Raw genomic sequence first — 21,241 nt, 5'->3', positions numbered from 1 at the left:
CCTCCCCCTTTAGGGACTCCTGTGATGAATGTCACAGCAACAGACGCCGATGACACCGTGGACACGAATAACGGAATTCTCGGCTACTCTATCACAAATCAGGATCCCCCTTTACCAACCCCTACAATGTTCACCATCGATAAGGCCACCGGACTGATCAGCGTTGTGACCGCCGGATTGGACCGCGAGGTTTGTGATATCTTTTGGTATCTTCAGTGGCGAGGAATCCCCACCACCACTCACAGTCCCGGCTAACCATTGCTGCCATTCCACAGATACTGGTGTCTTCCTCCAGTGATGGATCCCCCCGTAATGTACAATCATTGGGAGATACAGCCGCTAGAAAGTGGGGGGTTTTATTCCGGTATTTGCAGGAAGGGGTGGAAAATCCTGACAGTTGTCTAGAACTAAACTGATAGGTGTGGATGGAGAAGTCCGATAAAGAGTACCGGTCATGGTTGGGCAACAACTTATTCTTAACTGTGCAGGATTTATTGTTCCCTTTTATTTAGTTTTACTTCCTGCAGAAATCTAACAATTCACATCAACTTTACCAAATGTACCTTCCCATTCCGGGGAAAGTGACACCCCTCCTCCAACCGCCCCTGCCCATTGAAATGAATGGGCAGCGCCTGCAAAGCATTTCGGCAGCGTCGCAACATGTGCGCTAATAACCTTTTCTTCGGCTGCTAGTGGGGGTTAAAAGCTCTCTGCTAGCGGCTGAATAGTGCCGCTATAACAGCGATAAAGCGCCGCTAAAACTAGCGATGCTTTACCACTAATGCCCGCACCGCCCCAGTGTGAAAGGGGTCTAAGAGACATTCCCAAAACATGGCCTCTGGGGCTACTGGAGGACTGAGGTTGAGAACCGCTGCTGTAGATATGAATGGGTCGTAACCAGAGGGGTCATCATATTCATAAGTCAGAGATCAGCCCCTCACCCCGTATCCTGCGGATTACAATTTCTGTTATGGCTGCCGGGTGATATTTTTAGGCTTCGTGTTGCTGAATTATTTCCTCAGCTATCAGATGCCCTTTAGATCAGCCTGCAAGGGCCAATGAAGTCTTTGCTCCTCACTGCCCCCTGTTGGTGAGTCCTGGCTGGACATGGAATAGAATGTAATAATTAATCATCAGGTATAATGGAAGGAGGATCTTCTGATGATACTTTGTATTTTCAGGGAAGAACACACAATGATTGTATTTCCGATACATAATATTTATTAATGACTTTTATTATCATATTCTTCTCAGCTGTATCCTGTGTATACTCTGACTGTCAAAGCCGCGGACCAGGAGGGGGAGGGATTTGAAACCTTCGCCAAAGCTGTGATCACTGTAACAGACGCCAATGACAACGCTCCCGTATTCGATCCCATTCAGGTGAGTGTGGAACCCGCGATCCGCCATTATGTAACGCTCCGTGTAACAAAGGACAATGTTGTAGCAGCTGCTAAAGTGGAACTAAATATGCCTTATTTGAGTTTTGCACAGCGGCCATTTTGTTGTGGCCCTTCTATGCTTTTGTTGAGGTCCTGAAGTGCAGACATATGACTTCCAGAAGGATACCAACAACTAAATGTCATATATTTCAGCTTACCAGTCCTTAGATGTGGTGGCTGCTTTCGTTTTTGTTTTAAATTTAATTATCAGCAAGAACAGAAAATTCCTGTTGATCTCACCAGAAAAGCCCTGGTCCTTTTATGTGAGCTGAACAGAAAACACCAACAATGTTATCTTCCTTCTGTAAACTACTGACCCCTCCTCCACCCACAATGTAATGGAGATGAAATGAGGAAGACATGTTTGTAGTCCAGCCTGGGTGACAACCTTGGCTCCTTTCATTGATACAGTGGAGGAGGGAGCGTATCCACCAGGGACAGGGAGTGTATTAGTTGCAGAATTGCCAGGGGGAAATGAAGGGAAAACAACCTGAATAATGAACACTAATGCAGCCACCACATCTGAGGACTTGTAAGCTACAATATAGGACATTTTGGGGGGTTTAGATGCATAATAATAATAATTATACCCAGGAGCCATTTTGTCATAGTCCTGTGTACTGAGTCTTAGGGCCCATTCCATTTTAGAGGTTCCTCAGATGCTGCCACATGTCCTCCTCTAGGAGCCCTTTACACAAATCCATTTAATATTCATTTTGTACACAAAAGCTATTTTGTAGGGGTTAGTAATTTTGTTATGGTCCTGTAGGCGGAGGCCATTTTGTTATGGTCCTGTAGGCGGAGGCCATTTTGTTATGGTCCTGTAGGCGGAGGCCATCTTGTTATGGTCCTGTAGGCGGAGGCCATCTTGTTATGGTCCTGTAGGCGGAGGCCATCTTGTTATGGTCCTGTAGGTGGAGGCCATCTTGTTATGGTCTTGTAGGCGGAGGCCATCTTGTTATGTTCCTGTACAACAGAGGCCATCTTGTTATGGTCCTGTAGGCGGAGGCCATCTTGTTATGGTCCTGTGGGCGGAGGCCATCTTGTTATGGTCCTGTATGCGGAGGCTATCTTGTTATGGTCCTGTACGCGGAGGAGGCCATTTTGGAGAAGCCCTGACATATAGTTCTACTTTCATGAAGACCGTTATGTTGTAGTTCTGACATGAGATCTCTTAATTTCAGTACTCAGCAAAGGTCCCTGAAAATGCTGTGGGGTTCGAAGTTGCACTCCTGACGGTCACAGATGACGACACCCCCAACACAGACGCCTGGACAGCCGTGTTTAAGATTGTTAAAGGCAATGAAGGAAACCTGTTTGGCATAACTACAACCCCAGATAACATGGGGCAGCTGACAACGGTGAAGGTAAGCTCATTGTGGTTGCTGTACTAAGAGCCGTCCTTATGTAGAGCTGGACTCCAGGCATCAGCCAAATACACCGATTACATCTGTACATGAGAGCTGCTTTACCAGCCAAATACTTTATATTCCTCTCCATGGATTCCTGAGATATACACAGCACAGCCAGCCATATAATAGAACCAGGTCTTGTCCCTTCCCCAGCCTGTGATTGGACAGTAAGGAAGAAACAGCTGACTGATGAGCTCTTCTCACTGTCACTCTGCTCTCTCTTGCTATCAGCATGCTGCTTGTTAATACATGAGCACTACATATTACCTCCTTCTGCTGCTTCTCCCTCTCCTAGTCTGAGCTCTGCTGTACGAGGACTGCAATCATTTGATATCTACCTTAATTTATTTTAAATACAGATAATTTATTGGGGGTTTCTGCCAAATGTTCAGCTTTAATAAATATCTGCAGAGTATTATTCAGAAATAACAGCATATATTCTATGATTACATATTTAGGATTATGTTCCTGTTACTTTACATGCAATTTTACTTTTCACATGCTTTCTGTACCATATTTCACCCGCTGTATTATATTAACAAATTTCACTGTAATCCCTGAGCCGTCCTGCTCAAACACAACGCCTTGCTCTTATAGGACTATACTATGCAGGGGAGGATTTCCTGGTATATTTGGGGTTCCAGTTGAGTACATTTTCATGGGTATAGTTGGGTATAGTTGGGTATAGTTGAGTATAGTTGAGTATAGTTGGGTATAGTTGGGCACGGTTGGGTATAGTTGAGTATGGTTGGGTATAGTTGAGTGTAGTTGAGTATAGTTGAGTATAGTTGAGTATGGTTGGGTATAGTTGAGTGTAGTTGAGTATAGTTGAGTTTAGTTGAGTTTAGTTGGGTATAGTTGGGCACGGTTGGGTATAGTTGAGTGTAGTTGGGTATAGTTGAGTATAGTAGGGTATGGTTGGGTATAGTTGAGTATAGTTGGGTATAGTTGAGTATAGTTGGGTATAGTTGGGCACAGTTGGGTATAGTTGAGTATAGTTGAGTATAGTTGGGAATAGTTGACTATAGTTGGGTATAGTTGAGTATAGTTGGGTATAGTTGGGTATAGTTGAGTATAGTTGGGTATAGTTGGGTATAGTTGGGTATAGTTGGGAATAGTTGACTATAGTTAGGTATAGCTGAGTATAGTTGGGCACGGTTGGGTATAGTTGGGTATAGTTGAGTATAGTTGGGTATAGTTGGGCACGGTTGGGTATAGTTGAGTATAGTTGGGTATAGTTGGGCATGGTTGGGTATAGTTGAGTTTGGTTGGGTATAGTTGAGTATAGTTGGGTATAGTTGGGCACGGTTGGGTATAGTTGAGTATAGTTGGGTATAGTTGGGTATAGTTGGGTATAGTTGGGTATAGTTGAGTATAGTTGAGTTTAGTTGGGTATAGTTGGGCACGGTTGGGTATAGTTGAGTATAGTTGGGTATAGTTGGGTATAGTTGAGTATAGTTGGGCATGGTTGGGTATAGTTGAGTGTAGTTGGGTATAGCTGAGTATAGTAGGGTATAGTTGAGTATAGTAGGGTATAGTTGAGTATAGTAGGGTATAGTTGGGTATAGTTGGGTATAGTTGAGTATAGCTGGGTATAGTTGGGTATAGTTGAGTATAGTTGGGTATAGTTGAGTATAGTTGGGTATAGTTGGGCACGGTTGGGTATAGTTGAGTATAGTTGGGTATAGTTGAGTATAGTTGGGCACGGTTGGGTATAGTTGAGTATAGTTGGGTATAGTTGAGTATAGTTGGGTATAGTTGGGCACGGTTGGGTATAGTTGAGTATAGTTGGGTATAGTTGAGTATAGTTGAGTTTAGTTGGGTATAGTTGGGTATAGTTGAGTATGGTTGGGTATAGTTGGGTATAGTTGGGTATAGTTGGGCACGGTTGGGTATAGTTGAGTGTAGTAGGGTATAGTTGAGTATAGTAGGGTATAGTTGAGTATAGTAGGGTATAGTTGGGTATAGTTGAGTATAGTTGAGTATAGATGGGTATAGTTGAGTATAGTTGGGTATAGCTGGGCACGGTTGGGTATAGTTGGGCATGGTTGGGTATAGTTGAGTGTAGTTGAGTTTAGTTGGGTATAGTTGGGTATAATTGGGCACGGTTGGGTATAGTTGAGTGTAGTTGGGTATAGTTGGGCACGGTTGGGTACATTTCCATAGGTATAGTTGGGTATAGTTGGCAGTGATGGGAGTAAGTCACACATGTGCAAGTCACAAGCAAGTCTCAAGTCTTAACCTTCAAGTCACAAGCAAGTCCCAAGTTACTGTGGTGAAAAGCAAGCAAGTCAAGTCGAGTCCCTGCTAGAAGTCAAGCAAGTCAAGTCAAGTCATTTATTTTGGTCAAGTCACAAATTAAGTCAAAATACTGATCTACCCCGAAGCCGGGACTAGGGGGAGCTTTCTTTTGTGGGGGGGGGGCGGCTTTTGCCTAGGCCAAGACACAGCACTGGTGGTGCCAAGTCATTGCAAGTCAAATAGCCCAAGTCAAAGTCAAGTCGCAAGTCATTAGTAACAAGTCAAAGTCAAGTCGAGTCATTTATTTAATTTTGTCAAGCAAGTCGCAAGTCCTCAAACAGGTGACTCGAGTCTGACTCGAGTCAAGTCATGTGACTCGAGTCCCCCACCTCTGATAGTTGGGCACGGTTGGGTATAGTTGGGTGTTGTTGAGTATAGTTGGGTATAGTTGGGTATAGTGGGTATAGTTGGGCACGGTTGGGTATAGTTGAGTATAGTTGGGTATAGTTGAGTATAGGTGGTATAGTTGGGCACGGTTGGGTATAGTTGAGTATAGTTGGATATAGTTGAGCACGGTTGGGTACATTTCCATAGGTATAGTTAGATATAGTTGGGTATAGCTGGGTATAGTTGAGTATAGTTGGGTATAGTTGAGTATAGTTGGTATAGTTGGGCACGGTTGGGTATAGTTGAGTATGGTTGAGTATAGTTGGGTATAGTTGAGTATAGTTGGTATAGTTGGGCACGGTTGGGTATAGTTGGATATAGTTGAGCACGGTTGGGTACATTTCCATAGGTATAGTTGGGTATAGCATGGTAAAGAGGACTATAGTTGGGGTTCTGGTTGGGGAAATTTTCATATTTATAGTTGGGTATAATTGAATATAGTTGAATATAGTTGAGTATAGTTGGGGTTCGTTTAGGTACATTTCCATAGGTATAGTTGGACATAGTTGAGTATAGTTGGATATAGTTGGCCAGATTTAGGCATAATTGGGTATAGGTGAACAAGTATGTTGCGCTTAAATGAAATTAACAGTAAATAAATAATATAAAAAAGTGAGTCCCAAGAGTCACAAACATGACACGTGTTTATATTATTTATTTACTGTTTATTTCATTTAAGAGCAACATACTTGTTCACCTATTTAATTTTTGTGATAATATCTCACTTGATTGTTGCAGCTGCAATTATTTGTTTTTGTTCATCATAAGCGCAGTTTATTTTTTATAATTGGGTATAGTTGGGGGTTCGGTTCTGTACATTTCTGTAGGTACACTGTAGTTGGGTATAGTTGGGGTACTGATTGGGTGCATTTCCATAGGTATAGTTGGGCACAATTGCATATATTTGGGAATAGTTCGGTATAGCTGGGTATAGTGGGGGGTCCAGTTGGGTACATTTCCATGGGTATAGTTGGCTATAGCTGGTTATAGCTGGTTACAGTTGGGTATAGTTGGGGTTCTGGTTGGTTGTATTTCTATAGGTATAGTTGGACACAATTGGATATATTTGGGAATAGTTCGGTATAGCTGGGTATAGTTGGGGTTCCATTGGCTGCACATGTAGACTTGCATTTGGATATGAAAGAAAATACAAAAAAGCATTGGTTAGCTTATCTAAGCAGGAGGCAGAGCCTATCTATGTAATGAGCAATAGGAATAATCGATGCACCAGATGGAGCTGCTATAATGCTTTGAGGTTAAACTGTCAATCAATCATTTCCTCCTGATTGCAGGGACTGGACTTTGAAACGAAGAGGCAACACATCCTATTGGTAGCGGCCACCAACAAAGCCCCCTTTTCTGTACCGCTGGTAACTTCTACCGCCACCATCACGGTGGATGTGGAGGATTTGAATGAGGCTCCGATCTTCGTACCGCCAGTGAAGAATGTCACTGTCCGGGAGGATCTACCGAGCGGCCAAGAAGTGGCGTCCTACACGGCTCAGGACCCCGACAAGGCGCAGATTCAAAAGATCACGTAAGTGGTGATTGTAGGATTTCTGACACTAAAACCCGACAACCTTCTACATCTACATCCATCATCCTTCATATTTCTACATCTTCCAATTATAAAGTGCCCCACCATGCAGCACCGCCTAAGGCCTCACCCAAGAGCTTGATACAGCCACAGCTGGTGACGTCGGTGGGCAGGTATCTGCCAGCCCAGTAAAGACCAACACCGGCCAAAATGGTTTAGTTAGATTTGAATAAAGCGGGAAAGGATTAGAACCTCTGTCAGATGTTTATTGCTGTCTGTGTCCCGGTTAAGGGGACATCTCCTCACTTCCTGTGAGGACAAATCTCAATGGAGCCACAAAACAAAACCAAAAACTATTTTAGTAGAGTGAAGGACTGAAACTTCTGACATTATTTTCATTGCTGACCTTCTTGTTCCTTCCTGTCCCGGTGACCCCCGCACTTCCTGCTTTTATGTATGAGCGGCACAGGGATCAATAAAATACAGCAAAATAATAATAATCATAAACATTTTCATGTACAGAAAAAATCAATAATGTACACACTTATATATTTATATAAAAACTATGAGGATCATTGTAACAGAAAAGTTTTCACCTGTCATGAATGATTGACAGCTTTGATTACCAGAGATCTGTGACTGACTACAGCTAATATAGTTACATAGTTGAAAAAAGTCCATCTAATTCAACCCATTAAAAAAATAAAATAAAAATTGCATATTACAGGGTACTCTGATTGGCCCAGGTAGCATGTGATAGCTGTTGGCCAATCAGCATAGGAAACACAGCCGTTATCAATGAATTTATTCATAACAGCTTTGTAGACATTGTGATCATGTGATTGCGATTTTCTGATCACCAGGCCCCGGGTACTGGGCAGGCTGGAAGATGTCATACGTGATCCAACCTGCCTGTGCCGGACACTCGCAGTAAAAGCACTGTGGGTGATCAGTAAAATGAGGACATAGAGCCAGGAATCACTGAGTGCCATACCGTCTCTGAGGTCAAAAGTTGCTGTATTTTGTCATGATTTACAGTTCTAGAATATCCAATGTGACAGATTTAGTCTAATCGTCCAAATTACATCTGATTTTTGATAAAGCGATCCGTGAAATATGTACAAAACCAACTTGCCTCAACTTAGACGTTGGTCATGACAAACTTTTTAAATGTTTTCCTGCAGCTATAGGATAGGCAATGACCCGGCCGGGTGGCTCAGCGTGAACCCGGATAATGGAATCATCACAGGAAACGGACAGTTAGATCGAGAGTCGGTGTTTGTGAAGAACAACATTTATAGAGCCATCATCTTGGCTGTGGACAATGGTGAGTGTTCCTCAAGTCTCCGATGTCTCTGAGAACATCTGATGGTTTCTGGACGTTGGTTTCTTGATTTGCTTTTCCTGCATGTTATGTGGTCGGGACAAATGTCTGCATTGCTGAAACTATATACAGGAGAGCACACGGCTTCGGGGTAGAAGGGGTGTATTGCCAAGGTGGTGGCATCAGAACACGGATTATAGTAAAATTCACCCTCTTCATTTGCTCTGGTGACCATTGTCAGGTGAAATTCCACACATCAGCCATGGAAGGTCTTATCAGTTTGGTATTCTCAGCTCCACAGCAGCCCGGGGCCATTTACATCGGAACTGAGGACAAGTCACATTTTTATACATTTTATTTACTTTATAAAAATGTGAAACCTCCAGAAATAAATATATAAAGGGCAGAACTTAAGATGCTCTCCTTACTACACCCTGAGGCAGTGATGGGGAACATTTTTGAGCCCGAGTGCCAAAACTGCAACACAAAACCAACTTATTTTTTTCAAAGTGCCAACACTGCAACTAGTGACAGCCACAGATAATGGGTGCAAGGGCCTCTCACCAATCCCAGCGACACAGCAACAATGCCTCCTCCCAACAGATGTCCTCATTCTCGGTTGCCCCTGGGGACACCCGCAACTGGCACGGCGGGGGGGGTATCCTTGCAGCCCCTCTGTCCCTTGGCTCACAGCATGCAGCTCCAGTCTCTCCCCCTTGCAGCAATGACTTCTCTCTCTCCGTGTGGTGATACTGGGCTGGACATTAAAATGGATCCAAAGCCTTCTGGGACTACATGTCCCATGGTACACTTGTCCTGGCTCCTTATTGGTCCCTGGCTGCCGCCAATGAGGAGGCAGGAGGAATTGGAGCAGACGGCGATATCTGCAAGCGCCGCTATGTCCCTGTGCAGTGCTACTTGACAGATGAAGAAAAAAACACCCTTTAGCCCATGTATGCTTTATGTATAATAAATACATCAAGCGGAATTGTCTAAAATCGATCTGAACATCCCATAATCTCCAGTGTAAGCACAGTGTGCCAAATAGTCTCTGTTCTACATATTTCAGGCATTGGAGGTCAAAGAGGCAGCAGTTGTTTTGTGTGCTTTCAGGAGGGGGAGAGCACATGGGGGGTGTCCCTGGACCATGAATCATTATGGTGGGGCTCCCTAACCAGCAGAGAGGGGGAGAGCACATGGGGGGTGTCCCTGGACAATGAAGCATTATGGGGGGGCTCACTGACCAGTAGAGAGGGGGAGAGCACATGGGGGGTGTCCCTGGACGATAAATCATTATGGGGGGGCTCACTAACCAGCAGAGAGGGGGAGAGCACATGGGGGGTGTCCCTGGACAATGAAGCATTATGGGGGGGCTCACTGACCAGCAGACTGGAGATGGCATGGAGGGGTGCAGGACAGAATAGCGGGGTTACTCTCTGACCATATAGGATGTGTACACCGCTACAGACAATGTTGCCGATGCTGTAAAACAATCACCATACAGAATGTGGATTTTATTATGGAGTTCTTTAATATATATTGTGATTCCTACAGGTTCACCCCCAGCCACCGGGACCGGCACCCTTCAGATCACACTTGAAGATGTGAACGATAACGGACCGTATTTGGAATATCGAGACGCCGTATACTGCCTGAAGAGTGCAGACCCCGTATCTATTAATATTATTGACAGAGATCTGCCCCCCTTTACAGCCCCATACAGGGCAGAACTGAGCCGCGAAGCTCGTGACAACTGGACAATCAGCGTGGAGGATGACAGTAAGTTCCCGCACATCGATCGGTTCCTCGTGTTTAAACTTTACGTCACAATAATCATCAGAGAACTTGTCAGCATGGCCAGATGGCGTTATGCTAAATAAAAATAAATCTTTCTTGTCATAGGATATGACTTGACAATGACATCGGATGCATTGTGGGTGTTTGGTGTCATTAGAGATTGTGTAGAGCCTGTTGCACTATTAAAAAGCTCAGCTCTAAAGCCTGTCAGGCTTTGAGATTGATTTACTAAAGGCAAATAGACTGTGCACTCTGCAAGTACAGTTTCTCCATTTCTCCGTTCAGCCCACTTCCTCTGAGCCAAGGCTGTCATGGACCCGCCCCACAGCCCGGGCTCAGGTAAGTCCTGCACCACGCATGATGTCACAGTGTGAGTACTGTTCAGTTCAGCTGTAAGGATGGTCCATGTCACTGCAGGAGAAGAAAAGGAGGCCAGGGGCAGATTCGGGGGGGGGGGGAGGCAACAGGAAATTGCTCCCCCAGCCCCCGCCCCCCGAGAAATATTCCCGACTCCCGAGTCTCCATCAGCAACAAGAGAGAGACCCTCTTGTTGTTGCATTGCCTGGCGTTCAGCAACCAGTGATGTCATGTCCATGGTCCGAGCAGAGGAGGAGGAGAGTGAGGCCCCAGCATTCAGAGAGGAGCAGAGGAGGAGGAGAGTGAGGCCCCAGCATTCAGAGCGGAGCAGAGGGGGATTTACCTTCTTCCTCCTCCGCACGCGCCTGGTGTGAGAATGTTGGCTCCACCCACCTCCTCCCTCCATCTTCTGCAGGCTCCAGTGTGGTGTGAGTGAGGGAAGGGAACTGTGTAGTGGAGAGGATTGTAAGCATGCTGCGTTTCCTGAAGGTTTGTATTAGTTGTCACTTTATACTGGAGTCCAACTAACAGGGAAATATGTCCTTCCCTCCATTATATCACCTTGATAAGCTAAGCTTGTGGGCAGACTTCTGCTTCTTGTGTTGATATTTGTGACAATGGAGGAATGAGGTGTAGTGGTAGACCGTGGATGATTCCAATCTATGATGCCAGACCCAGTATATGCCCAGTGATCAGAAATGAAGACAACATAGGAAAGGTAACTCCTTTGCAGAGATGACACCTTATTTTCTGGCAGTGCCCCTCCCGAGACTAGACTCTGGATCCGCCCCTAGAGGAGGTCCCATGACATCAGATCAGCCTTGGAAAAAATGCATGTTTTATTTATGTACAGTATATATATATATACACACTCACACACACAACAAGGAGGGTGGGGGTCAAACACACTGGAATGTTGTGGTGATATTTTGTAGTGTGTATATTATTTCTCTCTTTGAGTAATTGTTGATTTTTTTTTGTACAGAATTTCTGATTAAACCAATCAGGGAACTGGCTGAAGAGACCTATAATATACCCATCACCCTCGTCGATGTCGGGGATATGAAAAACACAACTATATTGAGTATGCAAGTGTGCCAATGTACAGCCGAGAATAACTGTGACAGTCCAAAGGCATTGGCTGGAGGCGTGGGCATCCCTGTCATCCTGGGCATCCTCGGGGGTATCCTGGCTCTTCTCAGTAAGTAGTATTAGAACTCGGGGGAGGGGGAGGGGCGGCTCACACGGCCTGAACATTCCCTTATCTGCTGGACATAGATATTCACATAGGACCAAGGAACAGTCTTGCTGGAATATTTTCTGCAATCCTCCCCCTTCCTGGGGAAATGCTGCTCCAGGCTCCCATCAGTGCTGCCCACATGTGTGACAACAACCGGTCACCTGATCACTTCTGAAGGGGAAATCTGATCTTCTCCATTATCAGAGGTCAGAGGAACAAGTCCCTGTAATCATGTGACCAGCAGCACTGAATCCAGCCTGGAGCAGCATTTGCCCCAGAAATGGTAATAATATTAACCTGTTACTTCTTTATGGACAGAGGCAATGTAACTATGTAACTATGTAAGGTTGTTAAAATAGAACTTCACCCAAAAGGGAGGCTCTTTTTTTTTTGCATCCTCCCCCTCCACTGCTACATTTGGCACTTTTTTTGGGGGGGGTACCTGAATATGACAGTTACCCGCTCCTACTTCCGGTCAGATCGCTGCGGTAATCTGCGCGGAAGTTCGGCTCCATCTCCTTCCCCCGCATACTGTAGGACCATTCACAAATCGCAGTATGGCTCGCGCATGCGCAGTAGGAAAACGGCTGTGAAGCAGGAAGGAAGGCTTCACTGCCGGTTTCCTGTACCCAAACTTGGCGCCTGCACCCAAAGATGATTGACGAATCGGCTCGAGTGAGGACAGTGCGGGATCCCTGGACAGGTAAGTGTCCTTATATTAAAAGTCAGCAGCTACAGGATTTGTAGCTGCTGACTTTAATTTTTTTGGGGGGGAGACTGGAACTCCTATTTAATATACCATTCTCTGATTGGACAAGGTGGGGCAGTGACATCATGCTCTCCACTTTGTCCATTCATTGAATGGTTTGTATTCATTGAGAAAATGCAAAGACTTCCTGTACAGAGCTGGTGACCTCCGATCTTCACAATGCAGCAGGGCAGCCACTTCGCATGGGACAGGGAAGCTAGGGGAGATCACTGGAGTAGTGGTATAATAGCAGTGTAGTAGTGAAGTAGAAGTGGTGTTTTTGAGGTGTAGTAGTGATGTAGTAACTGGCTAGTAGTGGTGTAATAACTGTGTAGTAGTGGTGTAGTAGGGGTATCTACTACAGTGATTTCCAGCTTCTAGAGGGATCCCACAAGCATAGTATATACATAGTTACAATAATCCAATGGAACAATGAAACAATGTAACTATGTAGAAAGTATTCCTACCCCAGCCCTTAAAGTGGTGTTCCGGCCGAAATGATACTTTTTAAATAAAAATCCCCCTATAATACACAAGCTCAATGTATTCTAGTAAAGTTAGTCTGTAAACTAAGGTCTGTTTTGTTGGTTTATAGCAGTAATTTGTTATTTTATAAATTTACAGCAGGCCGTGGCCATCCTAAGTGTGGGCATCTGAAGCCAGACTGTATTTCTTCCTGCATCTCATCCTTGCAGATCTCGCACATGCTCAGTGCGGCACAGGCAGTGTAATAGGTTTCAGGTCAGGTTTCCATAGCAACGGCAGTTTCAGAGGAAGTTGCCGCCCTTTCCCAGAAGGCATTGCAAACAGGAAATGATGCGATGGGCCACAGCCAGGGAGGAGGAAGTGAAAAATGAATACAGCAGATATACAGCAAGTGCTGAGAAAAAAAATAAACAAATATCCAATTTGTTTACAGTGCGCAGTTTAGTGAGGGATACTGAAGAGTTGTAAAAGTGGGTGGAACTCCACTTTAATACAGCAGGGCAACACTTTTATCTGCTTTCCTTACAGTTAAACAGGAGCTGATAAGCAGTGTAGTACCTGACACCATCCACAAATACAATACAACTACAAATACAGCTCCACCTGCTGGCTTGATATTGTAAATATGAACTGTCCATGTGCAGGATTTTATAGTTACATAAGACGTGTTTTTAAATTGTGTTTTAGTCCTGCATAGAATAAAGTCCCTGTGATTCTCACTATGTGCATTTCGAAGGCTGCCCTCATATGCCCTTTTTTTTTGGGGGGGGGTCAGGGTCCTCTGGATCACCTGTGGGTATAGGATTGTGTATATGGGATTGTATGATTGTTTTTATTGGTTGCATTGGATGGACTTGTGTCTTTTTTGAACCTGACTGACTGTATAACAATATCGAGTGTTGAGGTCAAATAAAGTGTTTTCCTCCATCTGGCCGCGTCTTTGATGTTCTGTGTGTTTCTCTCTTCATAGTTCTGCTTTTGCTGCTTCTGATGTTTGTGAGGAAGAAGAAGGTGGTGAAGGAGCCATTGCTGCCTCCTGATGATGAAATGCGTGATAACGTCTACTCCTATGATGAAGAAGGTGGCGGGGAAGAGGATCAGGTACGGCACATTAGGGGTTATTATTAAAGTGCCTCTTTAACCAGCAGCCATCTGGAGGTCTATGGCAGAATCCTGGCGGTGCCCTATGGGTCAGAGCTCTCCCACTCTCCTTACTATAAGTCCAGCCAAGTTCCTTCCCACTCATCAATTTTTAGATCAGCCATTCTATCTGCAAGCCTGATTTCAGCTTTCAGCTCAGTGGAATTATCAGGTCTTCCCCCTAGCAGAAGTAACAAAAAAATCTTTCACATCTTCTGTGATTGAACATTTTGCTTTTACCCTCCAGGACTTTGACCTTGGCCAGCTTCACCGTGGTCTTGATGCCCGCCCTGATGTCATTCGTAATGATGTCGCACCAACATTCATGCCGGCTCCTCAGTACCGGCCAAGACCAGCCAATCCCGATGAGATCGGAAACTTCATCGATGAGGTAAGGAACACCATATTACCAACTGCATCTGTAACATTGCACAGTCTGTACTCGGATGGAGAAGTACAGCCTTGTGTTGGGTTTCTTATAACCTCCTGGGTCAGAGGGCAGAGGGTGGCCCGCCATGTGTTGAGCTGCCCATAGATGGGTCTGGTTTTTTTTTTATACAACCGGCGGGTCGAACCATCTATGGGCAGCTTAACACATGGCGGGCCGCTCTTCTCCTTCTGCTCCAAGATGTCATGTCTTGCTGTGCAGTGTGATTGCTGCATCCTTTTTATATAAATGGAGATCTACATTTACATGGTAACAGAGACTACAACAGAATGCATTCAAAAGGCTAAATTCACAAACCTAATGCAGGATAAGGATCCTTCTTCTGTTTGTAGCAAAGTCCAATGAGATTTTAAAATGAAGGTCACATGGGTAATACAAAGCCCCTCCACCTTGTGAGTGTTGTAGAAGTGTACGGATTATGTGATCCTAATTAAAGTGTAACGGAACCCAAGAACAAAAATTAATATTAATACAGCTTACCTGTCCTTAGATGTGGTGGCTGCCTTCGTTTTCTGCTTTCACACCCTTTTTTTTTTGCTTTACTTTACCCAGTACTCCTTCTATTACCTCACTTCCTGTCCCAGGGTGACAACCATACTGAGCACTAGTTGTCACTAGGGTTGCCACCTCATCCCTTTAAACCCCAACACATATGAAGTACACGGGTTCTGTGGCTGATTAAGGTGGCAATGAATCTCACTTGGGGCCTTATCTGTATTAAATCAGCCTCAGAACCCGTGTAATTCATATGTTGACTTTAGTTGTCACTCACCCTAGGACAGGGAGTGTGTTAGGACTTCATATCTTCTTGTCTTGATAACACAGATTGTGCCCCCTCCAGTTTTAGTAAATCTCCCCCCATAATGTATAGAAATGTTGTTAATACATTTGCTGATTGTCCTGACCATTTCTTCCTACCTCCCCAGAATCTGAACGCGGCTGACAACGACCCCACCGCCCCCCCATATGACTCGCTCCTGGTGTTCGACTATGAAGGTAGCGGGTCGGAAGCCGCCTCTCTCAGCTCCCTGCACTCCTCCAGCTCTGGTGGGGATCAGGATTACAGCGCTCTGAATGACTGGGGGCCGCGCTTCACCAAGCTGGCCGACATGTACGGAGGAGACGAGGACTAATCTGTGCACTGTAACCCTTCAGGAACTGTCAGTGCCGCCATCCCATAGCACTGTGTACATAACCAGTATGGAGGACCATCACTTCTTCATTTCCCAGGACTGCGGCTTAGTGCTGACCGAGTCGTCCTCATGGGGACTTCACATGTGGCCTTCCTTGCTGCAGGAAATGCGTTGATTATTATTGTCGTTTTCTATAGATCGCACCTTTTAAAGCAGACCTGTCACCCCGAAATCCTTCCACCAGACAATCGGTAAAGTGGCCCTACATCCACAAAGTGCTTCATATAAAAACGTTCACAGAGTCAGAGATGTGAATGAAATGGATGGAATCATATAGAGGGAGAATTTATGTTCCTCTTCAGGAACCCCATATTAGTGGGTTACCATCAGGAAGTGAAAAATGGCTGCAAATGTCGATCGATAGGCTCCTCTGCATTCAGTTTCCAAACACACCATTAAAAATGTTGTTGCCTCTTCATTTATTGGTCCTTTAAGGACCTGATTGCAGCGTATAGTCAGTGTGATATGAACATTCCACCAGAGAAATCCATTGTAAAGGATTCCTTCTCTTTTCTGATACACCACGGCAAGAGCTCCAACACTAAACCTCGTGTGACCGTTCATCATGTGACCCTTCATCATGTGACCCTTCATCATGTGACCGTTCATCACGTGACACGGCTATTCTCAGCTGCTGAAGCAGAGAGAGTGAGCGTGCTCTGAGCCGGTACACGGGCACACTTGCTTGTCCATGTCCATGTTCCTGGATGGCAGCTTCACATAATAAGAAGGAACTCTCCCCTCATAACTCTCCATCAGTATTGGACAGAATCGGCTCTGCAATGCACTAAAATCAATACAGGGGGCGCCACTGATGCCTCCAGCTACTTCTCCTTTTCTGATCTGAGTTCCCAGCAGGTAGTCAGGGATGTCAGGACTTACAGTCTGCTTATTTGTCCCTAAGAGAGCACTAAGAGCGCTGGATAAGTGGCGGGTCACCAATGGCGGCCTCCATGCCCAATCAGTGCAGGTTTGGTTTCTCCCGGTGACAGGTCTGCTTTAAATAATGATCTCTGCCAAAAACATTCCAGTCTCTTATGTTGTGCTTATATATGATTTTTATTTACATTTGATTTAATCTTTTCAGAGCTTCTTTAATTCATGGCTGGGGTATCGGTCGGGTATTTTTGTATGTCCACAACTGTGACGCGAGTCGTAAGAAAAACGCGGGAAAAACGCCGGCAGGAATGTGTCCATTTTTTATGTTTTGTAGGGAAGGGTGTCATAGAGACCAGATATGGAGCAAACTGAATTCCCAACTCTTGTATTATCAGAATACGAATATATAGAGAGCGCTGGAATTATCGCCAAAATCCTGCGCTTGTACAAAGGAGACATTAAAGTCCACCTCCGGCCAAAACGTTACTTTTACCTTTGCACAGACTAGGAAGGCATAGAACTCCCATCGGATATTTTATTGGGACAAGCAGGATTAAGATAATCCAATAATACTTTCGTGGACTCGAGGAAACCCCTTCATCAGAGCTTAAAGTATTGGTAGGTGTCAGTAGGTGGGAGGAAACCAAGTATTAAAGTATTACTCTCAGGAAAGTTATTGCAGCAACAAAAGATTTTTATTGGAGTCTCTGTCCCTATTGGGCGTCTATGTCCCTATTGGGGTCTCTGTCCCTATTGGGCGTCTATGTCCCTATTGGGGTCTCTGTCCCTATTGGGCGTCTGTGTCCCCATTGTTGAATTTTCCCCTCCCCCTTTTCCTTGCTGGGACAAGAAGTGATGGGAAATCTCCCCAATGGGAGTCTCAGTCAATAATTCAAATAAGGCAGATGTATGTATTCTTCCTAAATGTATTCAAAAGCCAAATAAAGGTTCTGACTGGAATTGGGTTTTACATGGAACATCACCTCCTGGAAAGCTTCCTTCAACAACCAATCAGCTTCCAGCTGTCATTTCCCGGGGCACTTATAAAAAAGAAATCATCCAATAACGTGTCTGGAAGATGATATCATTATATTTTTGCATCTGAAGATGATCTGACGGTCTATCTGCCATAGTGTGCCTCTCTGTAAAATGTCTGACCTGATGGTATATGAAAGTCTCTCCACTACGTATTTTATGACCTCCAGAAAAGATGTATTTTTGTATGTTTTCATGACTTCTCTATAAAGATCCAATGTGGTAAATTTCCATGTTCCATGAATTGTGACATTAAAACAGCTGTTCACATGAAATGTTGGGTGTACATTGGGGGAGGGGTGTTACGGCACGCGTTCCTAAATGTTTATAGAAGCAGAAATGGCGGCTGTGAGGGGGTGGAGTTTAAAGTACAAGGGGAACATTTAAGAGTCAACGAACACACAATGTCCATTGAGAAAATATTGGGTGAGAACCGAAGGCGGAGACCTCTAGGCACAGTATAAGGTGAGGACATCCTCTTCACTTTGGCCCCTCCTCTTTACTGCTGGTTTATACTAGTTAGGAAACATTTACGGGGGGTGTAGACGCCGGTTCTCCAATGCCAAGCGTAAAAGAAACAATCTCAGGGTTTATTTAGGGGCTGATATATTAAATGTGGCCATCCGCTCCCCATTATCCCCCACTCCTCCAATCTGTAGAGAACTCTGTGATTGGAGGAGAGGTACGGCTGTGTGAATGTACCCCCTAGTGGTGGGTGAACTATTCAGGTTGGAGGCAGCACATTGCTCCCATCAAGGTGCTCTTCAGGGTTCCTCAGCTTATAATTGCCTCCTCAGAACCTTGGTGGGACATCTACATCTCATGTATAAATGCTTTAACCCTTCATCTCCTGAGATCGTTATCTTCTTCTCTGTCAGAGGTGTCTTCCATGTCTATGATATTTCTGCCTGGAGGAACTCTTCCCTGTATCTAGATCTACATCTACAGACATTATAGTGAAAGCTCCAGATATTTGTTGTGTTTATTAATGTTGTTTTTGTATAAAATAAAGTTTATAAAAAATAAAGATTTTAAAATGTATCTTTTGTGGTGTTTTGGTAGTTTCATGTTTTAGTGATCTTTGAAAAAAGTGGGCAGGTCTAAGGGGGAGGAGCAAGGGGTGGAGCGCCAAGTGTCTAGAGCCCAGCCCCTGAGGAAGAAGGTGGCCTGATATGAGGAATTGTGGATGGCCGGGTACGTCACTTACCCGGGGATAAGATGGCACCAGGATGCAGTATGGGAGGAAGACAGCTGGCAGGGGCAGTGTGATGCTTTGGGCGATGTTCTGCTGGGAAGCCCTGGCTCCTGACATTCATGTGGATGTTACTTGACACGTACCACCTACCTAAACATTGTTGGTCACCATTGGTACCCCCCTTGAAAAAGGGTATCCCCTGATGGCAGTGGCCTCTTTCAGCAGGATAATACTCTCTGCCACACTGCAAAAATGGATCAGGAATGGTTTGAGGAACACAACAATGAGTTTGAGGTGTTGACTTTGTCTTCAAATTCTCCAAATCTCAGTCCAATTGAGCATCTGTGGGATGTGTTGGAAAAACAAGTCCGATCCATGGAGGCCCCATCCTCCAACTTACAGGACAAGGATCTGCTAGTGACGGCTTGGTGCCAGATACCACAGCATGCCTTCAGAGGTCTAGGGGTGTCCACGCCTCAGTGGGTTATGGTTGGTGGTCATACTTTTGTGGCTGATCGGTATATTGTGTAGGATGTGTAGCAAAGAACAAACTGCTTACTTGCTTATTGCCAAACTGACTCATACACTCAGGATATAAATACTGCACGGGTTGGACAGCCCAAAAGACCTCTTCATTAGAAGAGTTAAAGGCTAACTCCATCCTTTGCACCATGTCACGCTAAGCTGAATTCAGGGTGTGTAAAGCTGTGATGTTAAACTGTTGTATTCCTGAAAGCGGCAATGAAAATTGGGAAAGAGTAAATTTATTGGTGCCGCCAATTTACACAGCACTTTACATATTTTTTGTACAGTCACATCAGTCCCTGCCCTCAAGAAGCTTACAATCTAAGGTCCCTAACTCACATTCATACACAAACTGGGGTATTATTTATTTTATTTCAGGTACTTATATAGCACCGTCAATTTACGCAGTGCTTTACATATACATTGTACATTCACATCAGTCCCTACCCTCAAGGGGCTTACAATCTAAGGTCCCTAACTCACATTCATACATACTAGGGACAATTTAGACAGGATCTAATTAACCTACCAGCATGTCTTTGGAGTGTGGGAGGAAACCGGAGTACCTGGAGGAAACCCAACACAGACACAGGGAGAACATGCAAACTCCAAGCAGGTAGTGTCATGGTTGGGATTTGAACCAGTGACCCTTCTTACTGCTAGGTGAGAGTGCTACCACTACACCACTGTGCCGCCCACCCAAAGGAAACCCACAGAGAGAACATGGAACCTCCATGCAGGTAGTGCCATAGTTGCTGTGCTGCCCTTAAAGATAAATTTGTTGGAAATTTAAAAAAAAAAAAAAAAAAAAAAACACCACCACCACCTTGAGAAAAGCTCCCTCTCCAGGTTTTTCCATACTCATTTTCTAGATCAGCCAAGCCCTTCTCAACCAGAGTTCCATGGAATTTTAGAGTTCCTCTAGAGGTGGCTGATTGACCTCCCACCTGATGGTGTCTCATATTTCCAGGGCCAACTCCACTTGGCAAAGCCAAAAGCATGAACTACATTATATTTGTATCTGTCTGTGGCATTCTGACCACAACTCTATGGGGGACATTCTTTTCACTGACCACCAATGGAAGGAGCATTCTTCACCCTGACCCCAATAATAATAATTGCCTTTAGCAGGAGTTCCCTGAGATCCTAAAATTATTTCAAGGGATCCTCTGGGGAAAAAAGGGTGGGAAAGGCTTGTCTAGAGCATACCTGGTGCCCATTTAATGAGCTTTGGATTATGGCATTTGCACTGGGTTTAGGAAGTGCGGGGGGGGGGGGGGGGGGGGGTTTGTTAGTGTAAGTGGGTCATTGACCCTCCAGATTCTCTTTAATTTTACAGATGAGCATTGGTATGAAGTAAGAGTCTCGGCCTCAGAACATGACGTGGTCACCATACATCGGTGCTCCTCAACTTTTTTCCAGTCAGGACACCCTTTAAAATTCTGGACGAATTCCAGGCACCCTTCTAAAGTGTAAAAAAAGTAAACTAATAGTCTTACATAACGCAGCAACATCCACACACATGAACACCCAACGTTAGAGGTGACTTATTCTTTCAAAGCAAACACACTTTTGCCCACTGGTGCTGACAAGTATTCCGGCATTTCTTCCTCATTTTTTCTCTCTCACACAGCTAAGGTGACCCCAGTGCTGACGGAAAGGGGTGGGGGGTTTGGGTCAAACAAGCAGTCTGTGCAGGTACCCGATGTTCTCAACCAATAATGTCAGCGGTTGTTAGGATGCTGGTGGCTGGCTGGCCCAGTGCCCAAGGATGTAATGTTGAAAAAATGTACGT

General features: G+C 44.8%; 1 protein-coding gene across 1 annotated transcript in view; it reads left to right on the top strand.

Moving 5' to 3' along the window:
* LOC141112870 (cadherin-1-like) overlaps positions 1–18,767 on the top strand; it is a 69,998-nt gene extending 51,231 nt beyond the window's left edge. Inside the window, exons 7-16 of the mRNA XM_073605974.1 lie at positions 14–189; positions 1,255–1,383; positions 2,627–2,809; positions 6,835–7,079; positions 8,264–8,406; positions 9,958–10,182; positions 11,543–11,758; positions 14,002–14,132; positions 14,419–14,562; positions 15,546–18,767. Of these exons, the coding sequence (XP_073462075.1) occupies positions 14–189; positions 1,255–1,383; positions 2,627–2,809; positions 6,835–7,079; positions 8,264–8,406; positions 9,958–10,182; positions 11,543–11,758; positions 14,002–14,132; positions 14,419–14,562; positions 15,546–15,752 (1,799 nt within the window). The 3' untranslated portion in view covers positions 15,753–18,767. The remainder of the gene's footprint in view (positions 1–13; positions 190–1,254; positions 1,384–2,626; positions 2,810–6,834; positions 7,080–8,263; positions 8,407–9,957; positions 10,183–11,542; positions 11,759–14,001; positions 14,133–14,418; positions 14,563–15,545) is intronic.
* The last annotated feature ends 2,474 nt before the right edge of the window (positions 18,768–21,241 follow it).

This window comes from Aquarana catesbeiana, linkage group LG11, assembly GCF_042186555.1.
Source record: "Aquarana catesbeiana isolate 2022-GZ linkage group LG11, ASM4218655v1, whole genome shotgun sequence".
NCBI lineage: Eukaryota > Metazoa > Chordata > Amphibia > Anura > Ranidae > Aquarana > Aquarana catesbeiana.
This window is presented reverse-complemented; position numbering and strand designations above follow the sequence as displayed.